The sequence below is a fragment of the Thalassophryne amazonica genome, chromosome 3 (genome assembly GCF_902500255.1).
Source record: "Thalassophryne amazonica chromosome 3, fThaAma1.1, whole genome shotgun sequence".
NCBI classification, from domain to species: Eukaryota; Metazoa; Chordata; class Actinopteri; order Batrachoidiformes; family Batrachoididae; genus Thalassophryne; species Thalassophryne amazonica.
This window is the reverse complement of record NC_047105.1, coordinates 83,253,355-83,271,570: the sequence shown is the minus strand read 5'-3', so window position 1 is coordinate 83,271,570 and position 18,216 is coordinate 83,253,355. Positions and strand designations below refer to the sequence as shown.

General features: G+C 40.2%; 3 protein-coding genes across 5 annotated transcripts in view; all 3 read left to right on the top strand.

The window, feature by feature from the left end:
• The first annotated feature begins 2,001 nt into the window (after window positions 1-2,001).
• tmem167b (transmembrane protein 167B) lies at window positions 2,002-8,888 on the top strand. Its single transcript, XM_034166986.1, has 3 exons — window positions 2,002-2,164; window positions 3,786-3,917; window positions 8,725-8,888. Exons 1-3 carry the CDS (start codon window positions 2,155-2,157, stop codon window positions 8,805-8,807), a joined length of 225 nt encoding a protein of 74 aa, XP_034022877.1. The 5' UTR covers window positions 2,002-2,154; the 3' UTR covers window positions 8,808-8,888.
• Window positions 3,787-5,870, top strand: pomk (protein O-mannose kinase). Its single transcript, XM_034166985.1, has 2 exons — window positions 3,787-3,917; window positions 4,713-5,870. The coding sequence occupies exon 2, from the start codon at window positions 4,788-4,790 to the stop codon at window positions 5,820-5,822; it is 1,035 nt and encodes a 344-aa protein (XP_034022876.1). The 5' UTR covers window positions 3,787-3,917; window positions 4,713-4,787; the 3' UTR covers window positions 5,823-5,870.
• Window positions 8,889-15,589: 6,701 nt separating the features above from the next.
• mapk14b (mitogen-activated protein kinase 14b) overlaps window positions 15,590-18,216 on the top strand; it is a 94,255-nt gene continuing 91,628 nt past the window's right edge. The window contains exon 1 of one of the 3 annotated variants that reach the window (XM_034166984.1): window positions 15,590-16,001. In XM_034166984.1, coding sequence (XP_034022875.1) covers window positions 15,847-16,001 — 155 coding nt within the window. In that variant the 5' untranslated portion in view covers window positions 15,590-15,846. The remainder of the gene's footprint in view (window positions 16,002-18,216) is intronic. The other 2 variants (XM_034166983.1, XM_034166982.1) reach the window with 2 other exon arrangements.

Below are 18,216 nucleotides of genomic sequence, written 5' to 3'. Positions count from 1 at the left end.
AATATTGATATGGGTTCCAGCACATATAGGTATCCCAACAAATGAGAAGGTGGATAGGTTGGCCAAAAAAGTTGTGACAAAAGAAAACATAGACATTAGTGTCAATCTTTCCAAAACAGAAGGCAAATATTGTATGGAGAGAAATTAACTTAATGTTGGGAACAGGAGACTAAGGGTAGGCATTTATTTTCTATAGCTAATAGAGTGACAGATTCAGTAAATAGTTGTAGAAGAAGAGGGTGGAAGAGAAAGAATGAAGTCACTATTGCCAGACTGAGAATTTGTCATACTTTCTTTAACAGTATTTTGTTCCTCCTAGGAAAGCATCAGGATGGACTTTGTTTAGAAAGTCAACAGCCAGAGACAGGGACGCATGTCCTCATGTATTTTAATAAATATTCCAAAGAAAGGCAAGACCTTCTGTGAGAATTTAGAAGAATAGGCTTGAAAGAAGTTTCTGTAGGAAGTATTTTAGAGATAGGGTGGAATGGGAGGGGGGTTTAGCTTTTTTTTTTTTAATATGGGTTGCCGCAGAGCCACGTCACTTCCGGCAAAGTGACCAATCTGAAGGCGAGAATTCGTACTTCTGTGACTGGCCACTGTTGGAGTGTGAAGCCTAATACCTTGTGGAGTTTTACCTTTTCACATGTTGGAGTGGGCCCTTTACCACAGTATTTAACTGAAAACCCAAGACATCAACCTCCTGGTTGGAGCAGAATTATTTACTTCTTTTAAATACCTATGAACCCAAACATCAACATGTGGGCAGCAAAACTATTTACATTAGGTCACACACCCCACGTGTCCGTTGATGCGAAATAAGGAAGTCAGTCTCAATTTATAATGTACATTGTCCCAGAAGACAGACCTCTTACATGGGAATTTATTAACAAATTATTATTCAAACAGAGTGAATAAAGAAAAGTTTACCAGACACAGAATTCTGTGGATCCATTTGGCTGGCTCCTCCTAATGTAATTCTTAGCAAATCACCAGCAGGGGAGAGAGCAGAAAAGACTGAAGACATTTTTATAATCAGAATCTGCTCTCTGTTGATTGGTCAGCGTCCCATCCATCTTCACGGTCCAGCAGTGGTCTTCTCCCACGGTCCACCCACTGCGCTGTCCTCTCCTTTGTTCTCCTTTAATAGGCAAAATCTCCTTCACATCCTTATCAGCTTGCTTTGGGCCTCCTCTGCATGGTTTCTAATTCATGTCAACTTGAAGTGATACTTCAGTTGACATCATTGATAAAGAAGTGATCCTCCCATGTGTGTGCTTACATGATCAAAAAATGCCACATGTCATGTTTAGGCCATGTGGCTAACTAGGTCAAACTTTAAAGACATGAAAAGCAGGGCCTTGTGTTATAGTGGAACCGCTGCCTGCGGTTTACGTCTTTTCACATGATAACAAGATAATGAAAGGCGCTTAGCTTTTACAAGATACACTTTTGGTGCAGACAAAAGTACAGAAACTTACTGTGCAGATATCAGGAACACATTGACCCAGTGCAAACTTGCTGACATTCATCGCTTTTAACCTCACATAACCCCAGCAGAAATGCAGCAATGATTAACATGGGATTTAGAGTCTGAAGTCAATAATATTATATGACATATGTATAAGTAATTTATTAACAACGCCTGATGAAAACACGCTCGGGCTGCAGTGGTTATCTATTGAAATCAGCTGGTTTTGTTTTATCTCCAGCTTGCTTCTAACAGCCAGCTAACAGCTGTCACTACCTGGAAAGATGAGATTTATCCACCAAGCTGACCTGAAATGAACATTAAATTGACTTTATTGACGAGTCCGACCCCTTTGAAAAGTGACCAAATTACATATATTTGTATTGACGTCGGCGATGTTTTCATCGGCCAAACATGGCCACCAGAGGGCGCTCGGACTCATCGAGAGGATTTAGTACTGTTATAACGGACTGAAGCAGAAGGTGGCAGCAATGCAACAATAAGGATGTGGGCTGCCGTTAAACGCTAGAAGCAGCAGCAGCAGAAGAAGAAGAAATAGAAATGTCATCTGAAATTCACCATTGAAGTAGCTAGCAGGTTTCACTTTCTCATACATCATGGATTGCTAAATAAAAAGAAGAAACGGCAATACATACAACGTTGTCAAGGAGTAATCTGCGAATATGACAAATGGTAGGTGTGTTGTTACGAGTTGCAGCGCTGTATTGAAGAGTTTAAAAGTAGGTTTGTGGACGGAAACTACCGTAGCTTAGCTGTAGACGTGGCCCACAGTGAACCGATGGTCTCGTTAACGCCTTAATATCGACTTTCTAATGTTTTCGTTGGAGTTCACTTCCCAGTGTACAATGAGTCATTTTTAATATAACGTCATTTTCTCCCGCAGGCCTCGAGGTAGCATGCTAGCCAGAGTTAGCAAGTTTTCAAAAATAATTTGGACGCCTATGTTTTATTTATTTATTTTTTTGTGCACAATTTGAGAAAAGTGTGAAACAAAAATACCTTGATATTTAACGAACCGGTGACAGTTACGGCAGCTGTAACTTCAAATGTTGGGGCTATTCTTATGACAGCCGCTGTTGTGTGTTTTGCTAGCTCCTTGTTAGTATAGTGATAAATATCTTCATGGGTCATGCTTGAGACGGGTTCGATTCTCTGCGGGGCACATTGTCTGTGATAGTCTGATGCATGGAAACCGATGACGCCCCAACACATCCCCATTGTATATTAAAAGTATTTTCATTAGGGGCCGAACAGAAGATTTTTGGGGGAGGCAGTAAATATTTGAAAAAAAAAAAATCTGTCTCATGAAAGTTTGCCGAATTTCCGCATCAGACTTACAGAGTGGTTAATTAGAGCCGACCGTCTGTGATACCAACTGATATCACATGAAACTTTGAGATCATGCCATCAGTGTGTAACAGTGTGCACCCCGCCCGTTACTCGCGAACATCCATGCATTAATCTAGCTGGGTCCATACTCTTCTCTGCAGTGTATCCAGCGTGATCAAGGGCTGCACAGAAATTCTGTGGTTAAGAAAAGAAAGTTTTTGAGTCAGTGTATCTGCATCACCACATTTATTAAAAATATGAAGCAATGCTAAAATACCCTTGGCTGTATGAGCATTAAAATAGGAAACAATGTGACCTTTTGACCTCTTAAAATAAGTAATGGTTAGCCATCTTTGAACTTCTCCAAGGTCTGTGCCCCAAGAATGTTCCCTATGAGTTTGAAGACCCTGGCAGTAATAGGACTGGACTTATGCTGAGTACAGTTAGACGGATGGACGCAAGGCCTTCGCAGTACCCTATGGCCATATTTTGTCCTCGGGTAAACATATTCCAATATATTTTGATATTATAGCTACTTGAAATAGTGTTTTTGTACTTACTCTGTATATAGCAAGTGTATTTCGCAAATGGAAAACATTGCAGTAGACTGCTTATTCTAGCCACTGAACACATTAAAATATCATTAGATATGTTGGGAAGTATGGAACATTTCCATGAGGAGGTACACGTGGACATTTAACTCAGTAAATGTCAAGAAAAGTTTTAAAATGAATCATTAGAAAAGCAGCTCCTTACGTCAGCATTCATCTTTTTAGTCCAAATTGAAAAGTTCATTCCAGAATAATCTAAAAAGTAGACTCTAGGTTCATAAATGTCAGAATTCTCCTTTAAGAGTATCAGACAATCAGCAGGTTCAATTTGCAGTGAAAATAAGTTGTTTCCTGAGCAATTGCTAACAGATATTGCAGGGAAGTCCGTATGACATTGACTTTTTCTTCCATAGTGTATTCTTTCGATGGCATCCTGGTGTTTGGGCTGCTTTTCATCTGCACATGTGCATATCTCAAAAAGGTGCCTCGTCTGAACAGCTGGCTACTTTCAGAGAAGAAAGGGGTGTGGGGTGTCTTCTACAAAGGTACTTATGTATGAACACACCTGTAATTTCCATCCAAAAGTGTCTTATTAAATTGTATTTTATGAATTTGTGTTATTACTGCTTGATGTATGATTTTGTCAATTATCAGATGGTCTTGGACTCATTAAGAACAAATCATTTAAGTCATATGTATGAACTTTGCTGTACAGTGCAGTCTACAAATATTTGTGCAGTGACACATCTGTTTGAAAGACAATGTAATTGAAATTTGAGTGAAAACCTTATTGCTTTAGTTTCATTATGTATTTCATATTGGGTGTTGAAATTATGTCTGTTGTAGACAAGTTCCCTGATTTTATGCGGGGAAAAAGCAATGGTTGTTTTTTTTTTATTTGTTTTGTTTTTTTTTATTAAATATATGGCCAAGTAAAATAACTGGCTTTTTTGATATCTAAATGTATACTTGCATGATCATCTTAATTTTCATTTTTGAGAGCTGTTTTTTTTTAAATATTGTTTCAGCATACAAACCTCTAAGAAGGGGTGTCCTTCCACGTAATTAATATGCAACAGTAAATGTTTCACAGACTGATGCCTCACTGTGAATAGGTGTCATTATTTTGAAGCCATTTTTGTAAATCAAACATTTATCTGAGCATTAGTTTGAGGAAAAAAGCACACACATTTATTAGTAAATCAATAATCACCAAAACTTTTTTTTCTTCTCTCTTACTTGGAAAAAGAATGGACATTTCCTTGTTGACAGTACTGGATGCTTGATTTGTAAACAGATTGTTTTGTGCTTGTAATTCTAGTAGTTCTATTCCTGGACAGGTTTTTATCATCATTAATCATCTGCACAAACATAGCCCTACTGTGAACCTGTGATCCAGCAGACACAGAGCCACCATGGGTCAGCGGGCCCGCAGTACTATCCCACAAAGCGTTCCAGTGGTGTGCCTTGCTGCTTTACTCCTTGGCAATGTCTTGCTCTACCTGTATCTGGATTCCATGTATCAGACTGATGATTACCCAGTGTTGTCTCATGTGGGCTGTCTGCCTCAACACTTTAAAATGGCAACCATGAAAAACTGCTCTTCTTGGTTGCAGTGTCCACAAATAAATGCTGAAGTACACAAGCTGAAGCTCATCGGTCAGGGAGCAGTTAAGAAGGTCTATCTGGCAGAGTGGAGGGGTCAGAAGGTGGCTCTGTCCAAACTGTCCTCTCTGGATTACCTAGATGATTTTCTCCATGGATTGTCCATGTTGCAGGCCTTGCAAAGACCCCATGTGGTGCAGTTGGTCGGGTTTTGCCTTGAGGACCATACACTGGTCAGTGAGTACCACCCACTCGGCTCACTCCTTAAGCTAGAAAGTGTCCTTTCACAAGAGCGGCACCAGCACCACAACACTTGGCAAATGCGGTTGAGACTGGCCATAGATTATGTGTCCATCCTCCATTTCCTCCATAACAGTCCAGCTGGATGCCGGATCATGTGCGATTCCAGCAGCTTGGAGAAAACTCTCTCTCAGTTTCTATTGACCAGTGACTTCCACTTGGTAGTGAATGATCTCGATGCACTTCCTGAGGTGGATGCATCCAGAGGCCTATTTGCTAAATGTGGACACCGGGAGCTTTTTGGGGACTTTGTAGCTCCAGAACAGCTGTGGCCATTCAGGAACAATGGCAAGCCATTTTCAGATGATCTCATGCCTGCTTATGATGAGAAGACTGACATCTGGAAGATCCCAGATGTGACCCGGTTCCTCATAGGAAGGGTTCCTGGAGGGGATTTGGTCCATTTCCATCTTTTCCAGATCCATGAGGACTGCAAGAAACAAGACCCAAATCTTCGGCCATCAGCTCTTGATGTGTTAAACGTGTACAAGTCAGTCTATGCCAACATTGTACGAGACAAGAATGGACAAAGAGACATGTTGTAGAAATGTGACAAAATGACAATAAATTGTAGATCTACAGTGTTTCACAGTGTTAGCCAGTTTGTGTTTTTAAATATTCTCAGGTTTGAAGTATATTGTAAGTTTGGATTTTCAGTGTTTTCATTTTGTCTTATTTGACCACTGTTAAAAATGTTTCTCAACATAGGGAATGTGAAATCTCAGAAAATCCCCCTGAATCCAAGTGACTTAAAATAAAAAGTATTATCTTGAGTAGGTTATAGTTTCTCTAACATGAACATTTTACTACTGATTCTTCCCAAGTTGTAACATTTTTTTTGGGGGGGGGGGATCTGTTTCTACATCCCCTGGCAAAAATTATGGAATCACCGGCCTTGGAGGATGTTCATTCAGTTTAATTTTGTAGAAAAAAAGCAGATCACAGACATGACACAAAACTAAAGTCATTTCAAATGGCAACTTTCTGGCTTTAAGAAACACTAAGAAATAAGGAAAAAAAAATTGTGGCAGTCAGTAACGGTTACTTTTTTAGACCAAGCAGAGGGAAAAAATATGGAATCACTCAATTCTGAGGAAAAAATTGTGGAATCATGAAAAAACAAAAGAATGCTCCAACACATCACTAGTATTTTGTTGCACCACCTCTGGCTTTTCTAACAGCTTGCGGTCTCTGAGGCATGGACTTAATGAGTGACAAACAGTACTTGTCAGAGTTGTTCAGAGTTGGACCTGAAAAGAACAACTGTTTACACACAGAAATGATCACACAAGAGACACTGAATTTCTTTGTCCTGTATAGGAGAGGACAAAGGAGAAGCTCCTTCAGAAAGAACTGTTGTCCGTCCTAAAGGCCCGCCCATTTGCCTCTCCTTTTTATTGAATATCGTTACATACAGCATATAGGAGTGACAATATCACAAAACAATGGAAAGACACAGTCTGGTCTCACATTGATATGAAAACTGTTAATGGCTTTTGAGCCCTCAGTCTCCTAAACTTTCCATAACAATGTCCAGCCCTTGAACCGTGTTCCAGTTACAATGTTCTTCTTCAAGGCTGAACCATTAATCAAAAGTACACATCTGTGATTAGCCAAACATGACCCTAGCCAACCAGTCTGACATTCTGGCAAAACAATCTGCACATTGAATGGTCAAAGATCATCTGCTCACTTTTCTCATTTGACAGTCTTAATGATCACTTGAACCATTCAGCGTATATGATTGCTTTTGACACTAAGTAATTATTTAAAGGAATAATGGTACATGAACTTTCACACATGCATATACGTATATATGAAAAATAGAGAACAGAATCAAAGACATGATTACAGAAAGTACATCAAAGTGAAGACAATATTTGATAATACATATATTGACAATATAGAGAAAAACCCTGTCAGTACTCTTCATCAATCTGGCTCCAACTTTCTCTCATTGCTGTTGCCAGATCAGCTTTGCAGGTTGGAGCCTTGTCATGGACCATTTTCTTCAACTTCCACCAAAGATTTTCAATTGGATTAAGATCCGGACTATTTGCAGGCCATGACATTGACCCTATGTGTCTTTTTGCAAGGAATGTTTTCACAATTTTTGCTCTATGGCAAGATGCATTATCATCTTGAAAAATGATTTCATCATCCCCAAACATCCTTTCAATTGATGGGATAAGAAAAGTGTCCAAAATATCAACATAAACTTGTGCATTTATTGATGATGTAATGACAGCCGTCTCCCCAGTGCCTTTACCTGACATGCAGCCCCATATCATCAATGACTGTGGACATTTACATGTTCTCTTCAGGCAGTCATCTTTATAAATCTCATTGGAACGGCACCAAACAAAAGTTCCAGCATCATCACCTTGCCCAATGCAGATTCCAGATTCATCACTGAATATGACTTTCATCCAGTCATCCACAGTCCATGATTGCTTTTCCTTAGCCCATTGTAACCTTGTTTTTTTCTGTTTAGGTGTTAATGATGGCTTCCGTTTAGCTTTTCTGTATGTAAATCCCATTTCCTTTAGGTGGTTTCTTAGAGTTCGGTCACAGATGTCATTTGTTTTGTTGTGCATTTTTGATTTTTTGAGACATATTGCTTTAAGTTTTCTGTCTTGACGCTTTGATGTCTTCCTTGGTCTACCAGTATGTTTGCTTTTAACAACCTTCCCATGTTGTTTGTATTTGCTCCAGAGTTTAGACACAGCTGACTGTGAACAACCAACATCTTTTTTTAGATGCAGACTAATGAGCAGATCTGATTTGATGCAGGTGTTAGTTTTGGGTATGAAAATTTACAGGGTGATTCCATAATTTATTCCTCAGAATTGAGTGAGTCCATATTTTTTTCCCTCTGCTTGGTCTAAAAAAGTAACAGTTACTGACTGCCACAATTATTTTTTCCTGATTTCTTATAGTGTTTCTTAAAGCCAGGAAGTTGCCATTTGAAATGACTTTAGTTTTGTGTCATGTCTGTGATCTGCTTTTTTTTCTACAAAATTAAACAACTGAATGAACATCCTCCGAGGCCGGTGATTCCATAATTATTTCCAGGGGTTGTATAAGTAATGAAAATACATTTTGGTTTCGGGCTCCACACAAGGTTATGCTACTGGAAACAGTTTTCACTAACTTTTATAGGACAGGAAAAAGTGTTTGCCCTTAAAATGATGGTATTACATATTTTAACAGAAAAAGATAAAACGAGACAGTCAAAACCAAACATTTCAAGATTGGACACATTTGATCTTTGTATTCACAGTGACTGCTCTTCTGGTTGCATGTTAAATTCAGTTGTTGAAAACTGTGTCACTGTCTAAATATTTAAAGACTCACTGTAGGTCTCTGTTTAATCTGCTTGTTGTGTATGCCTGCAGTTTACCTTTGTCTTTGCTCACATTCTTGATCATCAATTACTGTTCTCAGCTGCAGTAATTGGAACACGGCTTCATGTTGCAGTGGCGATTTCCTGCCTGGCCATGGCCGTCTATGTGGTCTTCTTGAAATGAGACTAGATTGGAAAGGACTTGATGGAACAGGCTGGGGATGATTTCATCTCTGTTGTCATTTATTAATTCTTGTTGTGGGACATCTCTTGGATTATGCCAGTGATGAAGAACCCTTGCCCTCTGGACCATCTGAAAGACCAGACAGTGCTGCCCTCTACTGGTGACTGGGTCTACATCTCCTCCCAGAACAATATTTGTACACTACAGATATGAAGGCCATCCTGAAATCACCCCCCACAGATTTAGAGGGAGGAACACACCCATTTGAATGACATGGTATCAATTTACTGCTGGGTAACTCTCTATCCACACCCAGTAATTATTTATTATTGAAGAATACAGAATACAATGAGGTAAACAAGTATTTGATCCACTGTTGATTTTGCAAGTTTTCCTACCTACAAAGAATGGAGAGTTCTGTAATATTATCGTAGGTACACTTCAACTGTGAAACACAAGCTAAAAAAAAAAAATTCAGAAAATCACATTGTATGATTTTTAAATAATTAATTTGCATTTTATTGCATGAAATAAGTATTTGATCACCTACCAACTAGCAAGAATTCTGGCTCTCAGACCTGTTAGTTTTTCTTTAAGAAGCCCTCTTATTCTGCACTCTATACCTGTATTAACTGCACCTGTTTGAACTTGTTACCTTTTATAAAAGACACCTGTCCACCCACTCAGTCAGTCACACTTCAACCTATCCACCATGGCCAAGACCAAGGGACAAAATTGAAGACCTGCACAAGGCTGGGATGGGCTACAGGACAATAGACAAGCAGCTTCGTGAGAAGGCAGCAACTGTTGGCATAATTATTAGAAAATGGAAGAACCACAAGATGACTGTCAGTCTTCCTTGGTGTGGGGTGCCATGCAAGATCTTACCCTGTGGGGTAAAGATGATTCTGAGAAAGCCCAGAACTACATGGGAGGACCTGGTCAATGACCTGAAGAGAGCTGGGACCACAGTCCCAAAAATTACATTAGGAACACACGATGCCGTCATTATTTAAAATCCTGCAGGGCACGCAAGGTCCCCCTGCTCAAGCCAGCACGTGTCCAGGTCCATTTGAAGTTTGCCAGTGACCATCTGGATGATCCAAAGAGGAGTGGGCGAAGGTCATGTGGTCAGATGAGGCCAAAATAGAGCTTTGTGGTATCTACTCCACTCGCCGTGTTTGAAGGATGAAAACCACCCAAAGAACACCGTCCCAACGGTGATGCGTTAACATCATTTTTAGTGGTGCTTTTCTTCAAAGGGGACAGGACAACTGCACCGTATTTAAGGGCGGATGGCTGGCGTCATGTATCGTGACATTTTTAGCAAACTCCCGCCTTTCCTTAGTAAGAGCATTGAAGATGGGTTGTGGCTGGGTCTTCCAGCATGACATTGACCTGAACACAGCCAGGGCAACTAAGGAGTGCCTCCGTAAGAAGCATTTCAAGGTCCTGGAGTGGCCGAGCCAGTCTCCAGACATGAACTCAATAGAAAACCTTTGGAGGGAGCTGAAACTCGAATCCTGAAAGTTCTGGAGAAGATCTGTATGGAGGAATGGATCAAAATCCCTGCTGCAGTGTGCAAACTTGGTCAAGAACTACAGGAAATGTCTGACCTCTGGCACTGCGAAGGTTTCTGTACCAAATATTAAGGTCTGTTTTTCTGTTGTATCAAATACATATTTCATGCAATAAAATGAAAATTAATTATTTAAAAATCATACAATGTGATTTTTTTTTTTTCTTTTCACTTCTGTCTCTGAGTTGAAGTGGACTTATGATTAAAAAAAAATTACCAACTTCTCCATTCTTTTAGGTGGGAAACTTGCAAAAGCAACAGTGGCTCAAATACTTAGTTGCCTCACTGTACGATACCTGCAGGGTGTGAGAAGTACAGAGTTCTGTTTTGTAACATGCCTGTCTACGGTGTAAAATTGTTTGGAAGCATTCTGGGAGATGCTAAGTTGTGTGTGACCAACTCTGCTTTACTGTCATATTTCATGTCATGAATTCTAAATGTTATGAACAGCGGGGAAGAAAATGGAACCAATCTTGTACTATACCCTTTATTTTACTTGTTACTGTTGCCAGTCCAGTTTGGCTTCTCTGCTTTTGTCTTGGTTTGATTTGAAATGCATACATTGCTAATCTAAATGCATATTGATGTCAGTGGTTACAGTAGGTCACTTCAATGAATTTCTTTCAGTAAGGAAGAGCTGCAGAAGTGTCAATTTGATAACTTTCTGGTGTAAAATCATTGGGGGGGTGGGGGTTTCAGAATATACAAAATATTCCTCAAAAACAGTTGCCTGTATTATATTTACATGAGCTTTTATGCATAGGTAACTGAAGTGAATTCACTTTTGAGGTATCTTTAAAAATGTTTACCTGTGAACTTGTGTTTGTACCCTTATGCAAAACCTGTTTGAATATGAGCAAGGTTGCATTGCACTCTTGGCTTCCAATACATTCTTAGCATTTGTAAGACTTAAGTGGTGATTAGGTTGTTTTGAGTTGTCATGCTTTTCCCTTTTTTGTTTATTATGCAGCAAGGTTTCTAGTTTCTGGAAATCCACCCAAATGCAACGGAGTATAAAATTTCAACGTTAGTCATGGGTGAACTTTTTTGATCAAATAAAAAAAATAATAAAAAAAAAGGATTTTCATTGTTTATTACCAAAAGCTCATCAGAATATCATACAGGATAAGGGGGTTGCAAAAAAAATGCTGCTCATGCTACTTAAATGGTGCCCAGATTATCACTGTTGCACCAAATTTAACCTTGTGGTAACCTTGACATCTACATTATGTTAAACATGAAAATAATAAACCCATGCTAAGTTGAGGTACAGAAACATTCTGGTTGTGGGGATTGAATATAATATAAGAAATGTCTGAACTCTTAAATGCAATGTTTAAATGGGGATGGAGCTTTTCATGCCATGTTGAATTTAATACAGCCACCTTATATATTTTTATGAGTGAGACAAATGATTGTGGATGGAATAAAATTTTGAGTAATGACCTGACAGTTTTTTTTTTTGTTTTTTTTTTGGTGGGAGAGGGGAGTGTTATGATGGCAAATACTTATAACTGGTACTCAGTCCCCTGAGATGTTATGTTATGAAAACTGAATGTAATGCAAGTTTTTTTTTCTTTCTTTTTTTGTAAAGCCTTCAGCTTACAGGTTGATTTAGGTTCCTGTGATTAGCAAGGCAAGTAGTGAGTGGCTTTGAAAAATGTCCTTGAGTAACTAAAAACCAAGTATATTTAGCTCAGAAATTTTGGATTCTGCTGGATACAGTTGTGGACATTCCTATTTTGGTCCATGTTGGCATCTTTTAACATGTAAAATGAACAAAAGAAAAATCTGTTAAGTTGCTTGTGGATCCTTGTTTCTGATCACTGGGTCCTGGTGGTCATGAAGGTCAGTTGGTATAGTAACTAATGTAGTTGTCTTAATTTACAGTATGTATAGTGTAAGAAATTGGTTCCTTTGCATTTCATTTTTAGTTTATATAGCGCCAAATCACAACAAAGCTGCCTCAAGGCGCTTCACACAAGTAAGGTCGATCCTTGCAAACACACCAATTATGGCAAAAACAGGCAGGGGATTTGCTTTCGGTCTTCAAAAAATAAAATCGAAGGACAGAATTGGTGACAAGTGTGGCAGTACAGAGCATCTGGAAGGTGTTCATGGTGCTTCACGTTTTCCACATTTTATGTTACAGCCTTATTCCAAAGTGGATGAAACTTTTTCCATCAATTCTTTCTTTAATTTAGATTTTTGCAAATTTATTAAAAATGGGAAAAAAAAGCTATGAAATAACATGTACATAAGTACAACCCCTGGCAAAAATTATGGAATCACCGGCCTCGGAGAATGTTCATTCAGTTGTTTAATTTTGTGGAAAAAAAGCAGATCACAGACATGACACAAAACTAAAGTCATTTCAAATGGCAACTTTCTGACTTTAAGAAACACTATAAGAAATCAAGAAAAAAAAATTGTGGCAGTCAGTAATGGTTACTTTTTTAGACCAAGCAGAGGGAAAAAAATATGGACTCACTCAGTTCTGAGGAATAAATTATGGAATCACCCTGTAAATTTTCATCTCCAAAACTAACACCTGCATCAGATCAGATCTGCTCGTTAGTCTGCATCTAACAAGGAGTGATCACACCTTGGAGAGCTGTTGCACCAAGTGGACTGACATGAATCAGGGCTCCAACACAAGAGATGTCAATTGAAACAAAGGAGAGGATTATTAAACTCTTAAGAGGGTAAATCATCACTCAATGTTGCAAAACATGTTGGTTGTTCACAGTCAGCTGTGTCTAAACTCTGGACCAAATACAAACAACATGGGAAGGTTGTTAAAGGCAAACATACTGGTAGACCAAGGAAGACATCAAAGCATCAAGACAGAAAACTTAAAGCAATATGTCTCAAAAATCGAAAATGCACAACAAAACAAATGAGGAGCGAATGGGAGGAAACTGGAGTCAACGTCTGTGACCGAACTCTAAGAAACCGCCTGCCTGAAGAGAACATGTAAATTTCCACAGTCATTGATGATATGGGGCTGCATGTCAGGTAAAGGCACTGGGGAGATGGCTGTCATTACATCATCAATAAATGCACAAGTTTACATTGATATTTTGGATACTTTTCTTATCCCATCAATTGAAAGGATGTTTGGGGATGATATCATTTTTCAAGATAATGCATCTTGCCATACAGCAAAAACTGTGAAAACATTCCTTGCAAAAAGACACATAGGGTCAATGTCATGGCCTGCAAATAGTCCAGATCTTAATCCAATTGAAAATCTTTGGTGGAAGTTGAAGAAAATGGTCCATGACAAGGCTCCAACCTGCAAAGCTGATCTGGCAACAGCAATCAGAGAAAGTTGGAGCCAGATTGATGAAGAGTACTGTTTGTCACTCATTAAGTCCATGCCTCAGAGACTGCAAGCTGTTATAAAAGCCAGAGGTGTTGCAACAAAATACTAGTGATGTGTTGGAGCGTTCTTTTGTTTTTCATGATTCCATAATTTTTTCCTCAGAATTGAGTGATTCCATATTTTTTCCCCTCTGCTTGGTCTAAAAAAGTAACCGTTACTGACTGCCACAATTTTTTTTTTCCTGATTTCTTATAGTGTTTCTTAAAGCCAGACAATTGCCATTTGAAATGACTTTAGTTTTGTGTCGTGTCTGTGATTTACTTTTTTCTACAAAATTAAACAATTGAATGAACATCCTCCGAGGCCGGTGATTCCATCATTTTTGCCAGGGGTTGTATTCAGACTTTGCCATGAAACTCAAAGTTGAGCTTGTGCATCCTGTTTCCACTGATCCTTGAAATGTTTTTATAGCTGAATTGGAGTCCACCTGGGGTAAATTCAGTTGATTGGACATGATTTGGAAAGACACCTGTCTACATATAAGGTCCCTCTGTTGACAGTGCATGTCAGAGCACAAACCAAGCATGAAGTCAAAGGAATTGTCTGGAGACCTCTGAGACAGGATTGTCTTGAGGCACAAATCTAGGGAAGGGTACAGAAACATTTCTGCTGCCTTAAAGGTCCCAATGAGCACAATGGCCTGCGTGATCCATAAGTGGAACAAACACGAGGACCCTTCTTAGAGTTGGCCCACTGTCTAAACTGAATGATTGGGGAAGAAGGGCCTTAGTTAGGGAGGTGACCAAGAGCTCCAGCATTCCTCTGTGGAGAGAGGAGAACCTTCCAGAAGGACAACCATCTCTAGAGCAATCCACCAATCAGGTCTGTATGGTAGAGTGGCCAGACAGAAGCCACTCCTTATTAATGGCACATGGCAGCCCACCTGGAGTTTGCAAAAAGGCTCCTGAAGGAGTCTCAGACCATGAGAAACAAAATTCTCTGGTCTGATGAGACAAAGCTTGAACTCTGCCATGAATGCCAGGTGTCATGTTTGGAGGAAACCAGGCACCAACCCGACAGTGAAGCGTGGCAGTGTCACCATCATGCTGTGGGGATGTTTTTCAGAGGCACGAACTGTGAGATTAGTCAGGGTTGAGGGAAATATGGATGCAGCAATATACAGAGACATCCAAGGTGAAAACCTGCTCCAGTGTGTTCTTGACCTCCTATTGGGGAGATGGTTCATCTTTCAGCAGGACAATGACTCCACTGGAAACAAGTGCACTTGGACATCACCCCTTGCAAACTTTCTCTCAGGAATTTCTTAAGAACTACTATATATTCAGTTTTGAAATCTTGGATTTTGGTAGATACTGGTAAGGACCAGTCAACTTACAATTTTGGGCCTATCTTTTAACATAACGAAGTAATTCCTTAGTGTATTAGTTGAAATAGGATTGGGACTTGTCTGGGTTTACAGACAGGCACATGATGTCAAATAGGTCTTTTTGCATGCAATTTAAGGAGCCTTGTTGCTAACTGCAGGGACACTTGCGTGTTCCAACTATTTTAGTGACTGACACTTCACCTTTTTACAAGTGAAGCTCGACAAAACTCTTGCAGTGTTGCATCACACGTTTAATTATTACAACATTACTTTGAAAAAGTATGGGGTCTCGTGTCGAAGGTTCAGAAAGGGGAAAAAAAAGTGATATAAACGGTGCGAACATTCCAAACGTGAGGGGGAAATTCCCTCTGTCCTTTCCACAGTGGTAACTGGATATCCCCTGCTTTTCCAGTGTTGCCTCAGTTCTCGCGAGATTCCGGCCCGTTGTCGAGATCGCGATGTGACCTGACGGAAAGACGTGCGCGTTCGCGTTTCCACGCGCCCAGCAAAGCAGCAACAGCAGCTTCTGCTTCAGGGGATCGAAAAATCCACACGGCGAGTCCGCACTTCCTGACCCGAGTCCGTCTTCAAGAGGAAGTTACCTCCAGGAGCACCAAGTCCTGGGAGAGGAGAGTTATTTTACACCGAATTTGCGCTTCTGAACGGCAGAGCTCGTGACATTCTGGAGCGTGCGGAGGAGTTGAAGTTTGGAGGTGAAACGGAGACGGCAGAAGTTTCCGCTGGTATGTTTTGTCACCGCGGTGCTGCTAAATCCGCAGGAATGTCGCACAAGGAGAGACCCACTTTCTATCGTCAGGAACTCAACAAAACCATTTGGGAGGTCCCGGAACGGTACCAGAACCTATCTCCCGTCGGCTCCGGTGCTTATGGATCTGTGTGGTAAGCGCTGTTTGCAGGCTGCTAACGATTGCACAACCAATCTGCTGCTTCTCGCCTCCGGAGGCCCGCGGCGCTGACTTCCCCACGGTTCACTTCTCCTTCCATTAAAAAAACAAAACAAAAAAGCATTGTTTATTTCTGCCGTCTCGTTTATCTGCGAAACGCATTAGCTTCGCTGCGGAGGTTCGTGTTTGCGTGCATGTTTTTGCTCGCTTTTTTGCTTCCTTGTGCTGTAAAACTCCTGTGTGCTGTTGTGCAGTAACGCGGAGTTCGAGATTTTTCCTGTTAGCTGTGCAGGAAAGTGCCCTTTTTTATTCGGTGAATTTGACTCTACTGTTCGAAGAGTGCACGTTAGCGGTTTGCATCATCTGCCAAAGTGGTGCTTCAACGTCAAATGTGGTCCTTATGGAGCGAAGAGCTACGATCTGTTCACACTGTGCGCGCATTATGCATTTTTCAGTTGGGTGCAGTCTGCAGAGTCCCAGAAGATCACGTGGTTTTCAGAAAGTAGGCCCCCTCGTGTAGGGTGAGAGCCCATCCAGCAACGATGATGACTCCAGAATGATGTCACCCTTTCTCTCCTTGTAGTACAACCATGACTCACAGTCCCGAGGTTAGGTAGTGGCCTCAGCCCTGATGTCTTCAGTAAGCTCAGTTATAGAAGCAATAATACTGTAATTAGAACTTCATTTATTTGTTTTATTTTGTTTGCTATCATAGTAAATAAAATAAAAGGCAGCTTCCACTGTTATCATAAAATTCACAAATCTCAATGACTAAAATATAAAGACATTTATTGTAAAATACAAATATGTACACATGGCTGTGACTCTGGAGACACCCCAGAGGTGGATACAGCACACAGGAAGATCGGACACAACATCAACATATCCCATCTACCCCCATTCTCGCAGTTGGTGTGACGTCACACGTGACGTAATTTCTAGGCGCCATCTTTGTTTGGGGGAAACGTGAGCACATCTGCAAAGGTCGTTTCTTTACTTCCAAGTTAGTTTTTTTTTTTTTTTTTTTTTTGATGATTATCAGTACGAAGAGAATTTGCCACCTGATGCACGGAATTGATACAGAAAGAAGCTGGAGTTGGCAGGAATCCGAAAATACCCATATACAATTATTGCAGGCGACTGATTCGACGATCCTAAACAATGGCCAGAGATGGATTACAAAGACGTCTACACATACTTCATCAAGAGTTCCCGTGAATAATCTTTATATATATAAAATAATTGTATCAGTTAAGCCCCGGTCATATGGCACTAATGATGGACTCCGAAGCCAAAACAAAACAAGAAATCTGGACTTATGTTGACTTTCGGAGACATCGTTTAACCATCATCCAGCTTTGTTTCTGTAGCTGGTGCTTTATCAGAATTTTCAAACTGTTGAAAAATGTGAACGGATTCTGACCACAACCTCAATTCATAAATATTAACACAAAAAGTACTTACTAGATGAAATGGGCAGAATACAGATAGCACGACCAGACTTGGGACTCCATTGTTTCTTTTTGATACTCTCATCGGTGTTTACAGCGGCCCTGTTGATTGCAGCAAGCCATTTCTCATGCCTGCATTTCTCAGATGGTATAATATAGAACTGCTGTTCAGGATAACTCTTGGTTGGCTGTACAACCTGGAATACAACAACATTTGGGCATTTTTGTGCTGTTTTCAATGTTACCAAGGTCGCGCAATTTCCCCAAACTAAGATGGCGGCTCGCTTCCGGCTAGGAAGTTCCCGGATGTCTGAATGCGAGAGTGTGCCGTCCTGCACAGCTTGAAGTGCCTCTGTCCATGCTTGCCAAAGCTTGCAAGTATGGACTTGCAAGTAAACCCATCTGATGCCTGAACCACAGACAGTCCTTATCAAATAATTTACACTAACAACTCTTTCCCAAAAACCGTAAATTACGTCTGTTAAGCTGTGCGTATGACAAACATTTTGCTCGCTGAACAGTGTCTTAGGTAAACATACATTGTTATGAATTTTGTCATGCTCATTGGCATACGTTTGGCAAATGCCCAAATTTTTTGCAAGCTTTCAGCTGACCGAAGCAATGCTATCATATCATCAGCGTAACTCAAGTTGTTCACGAACTTGCCAGTAATATTATAGCCAACTCTACTATTTTTAGTGGAGTTGGCTGTAAAAGGAAGTTTGGGGTCTCCTGCTGGAGCTGTTGCCCAATATGGCG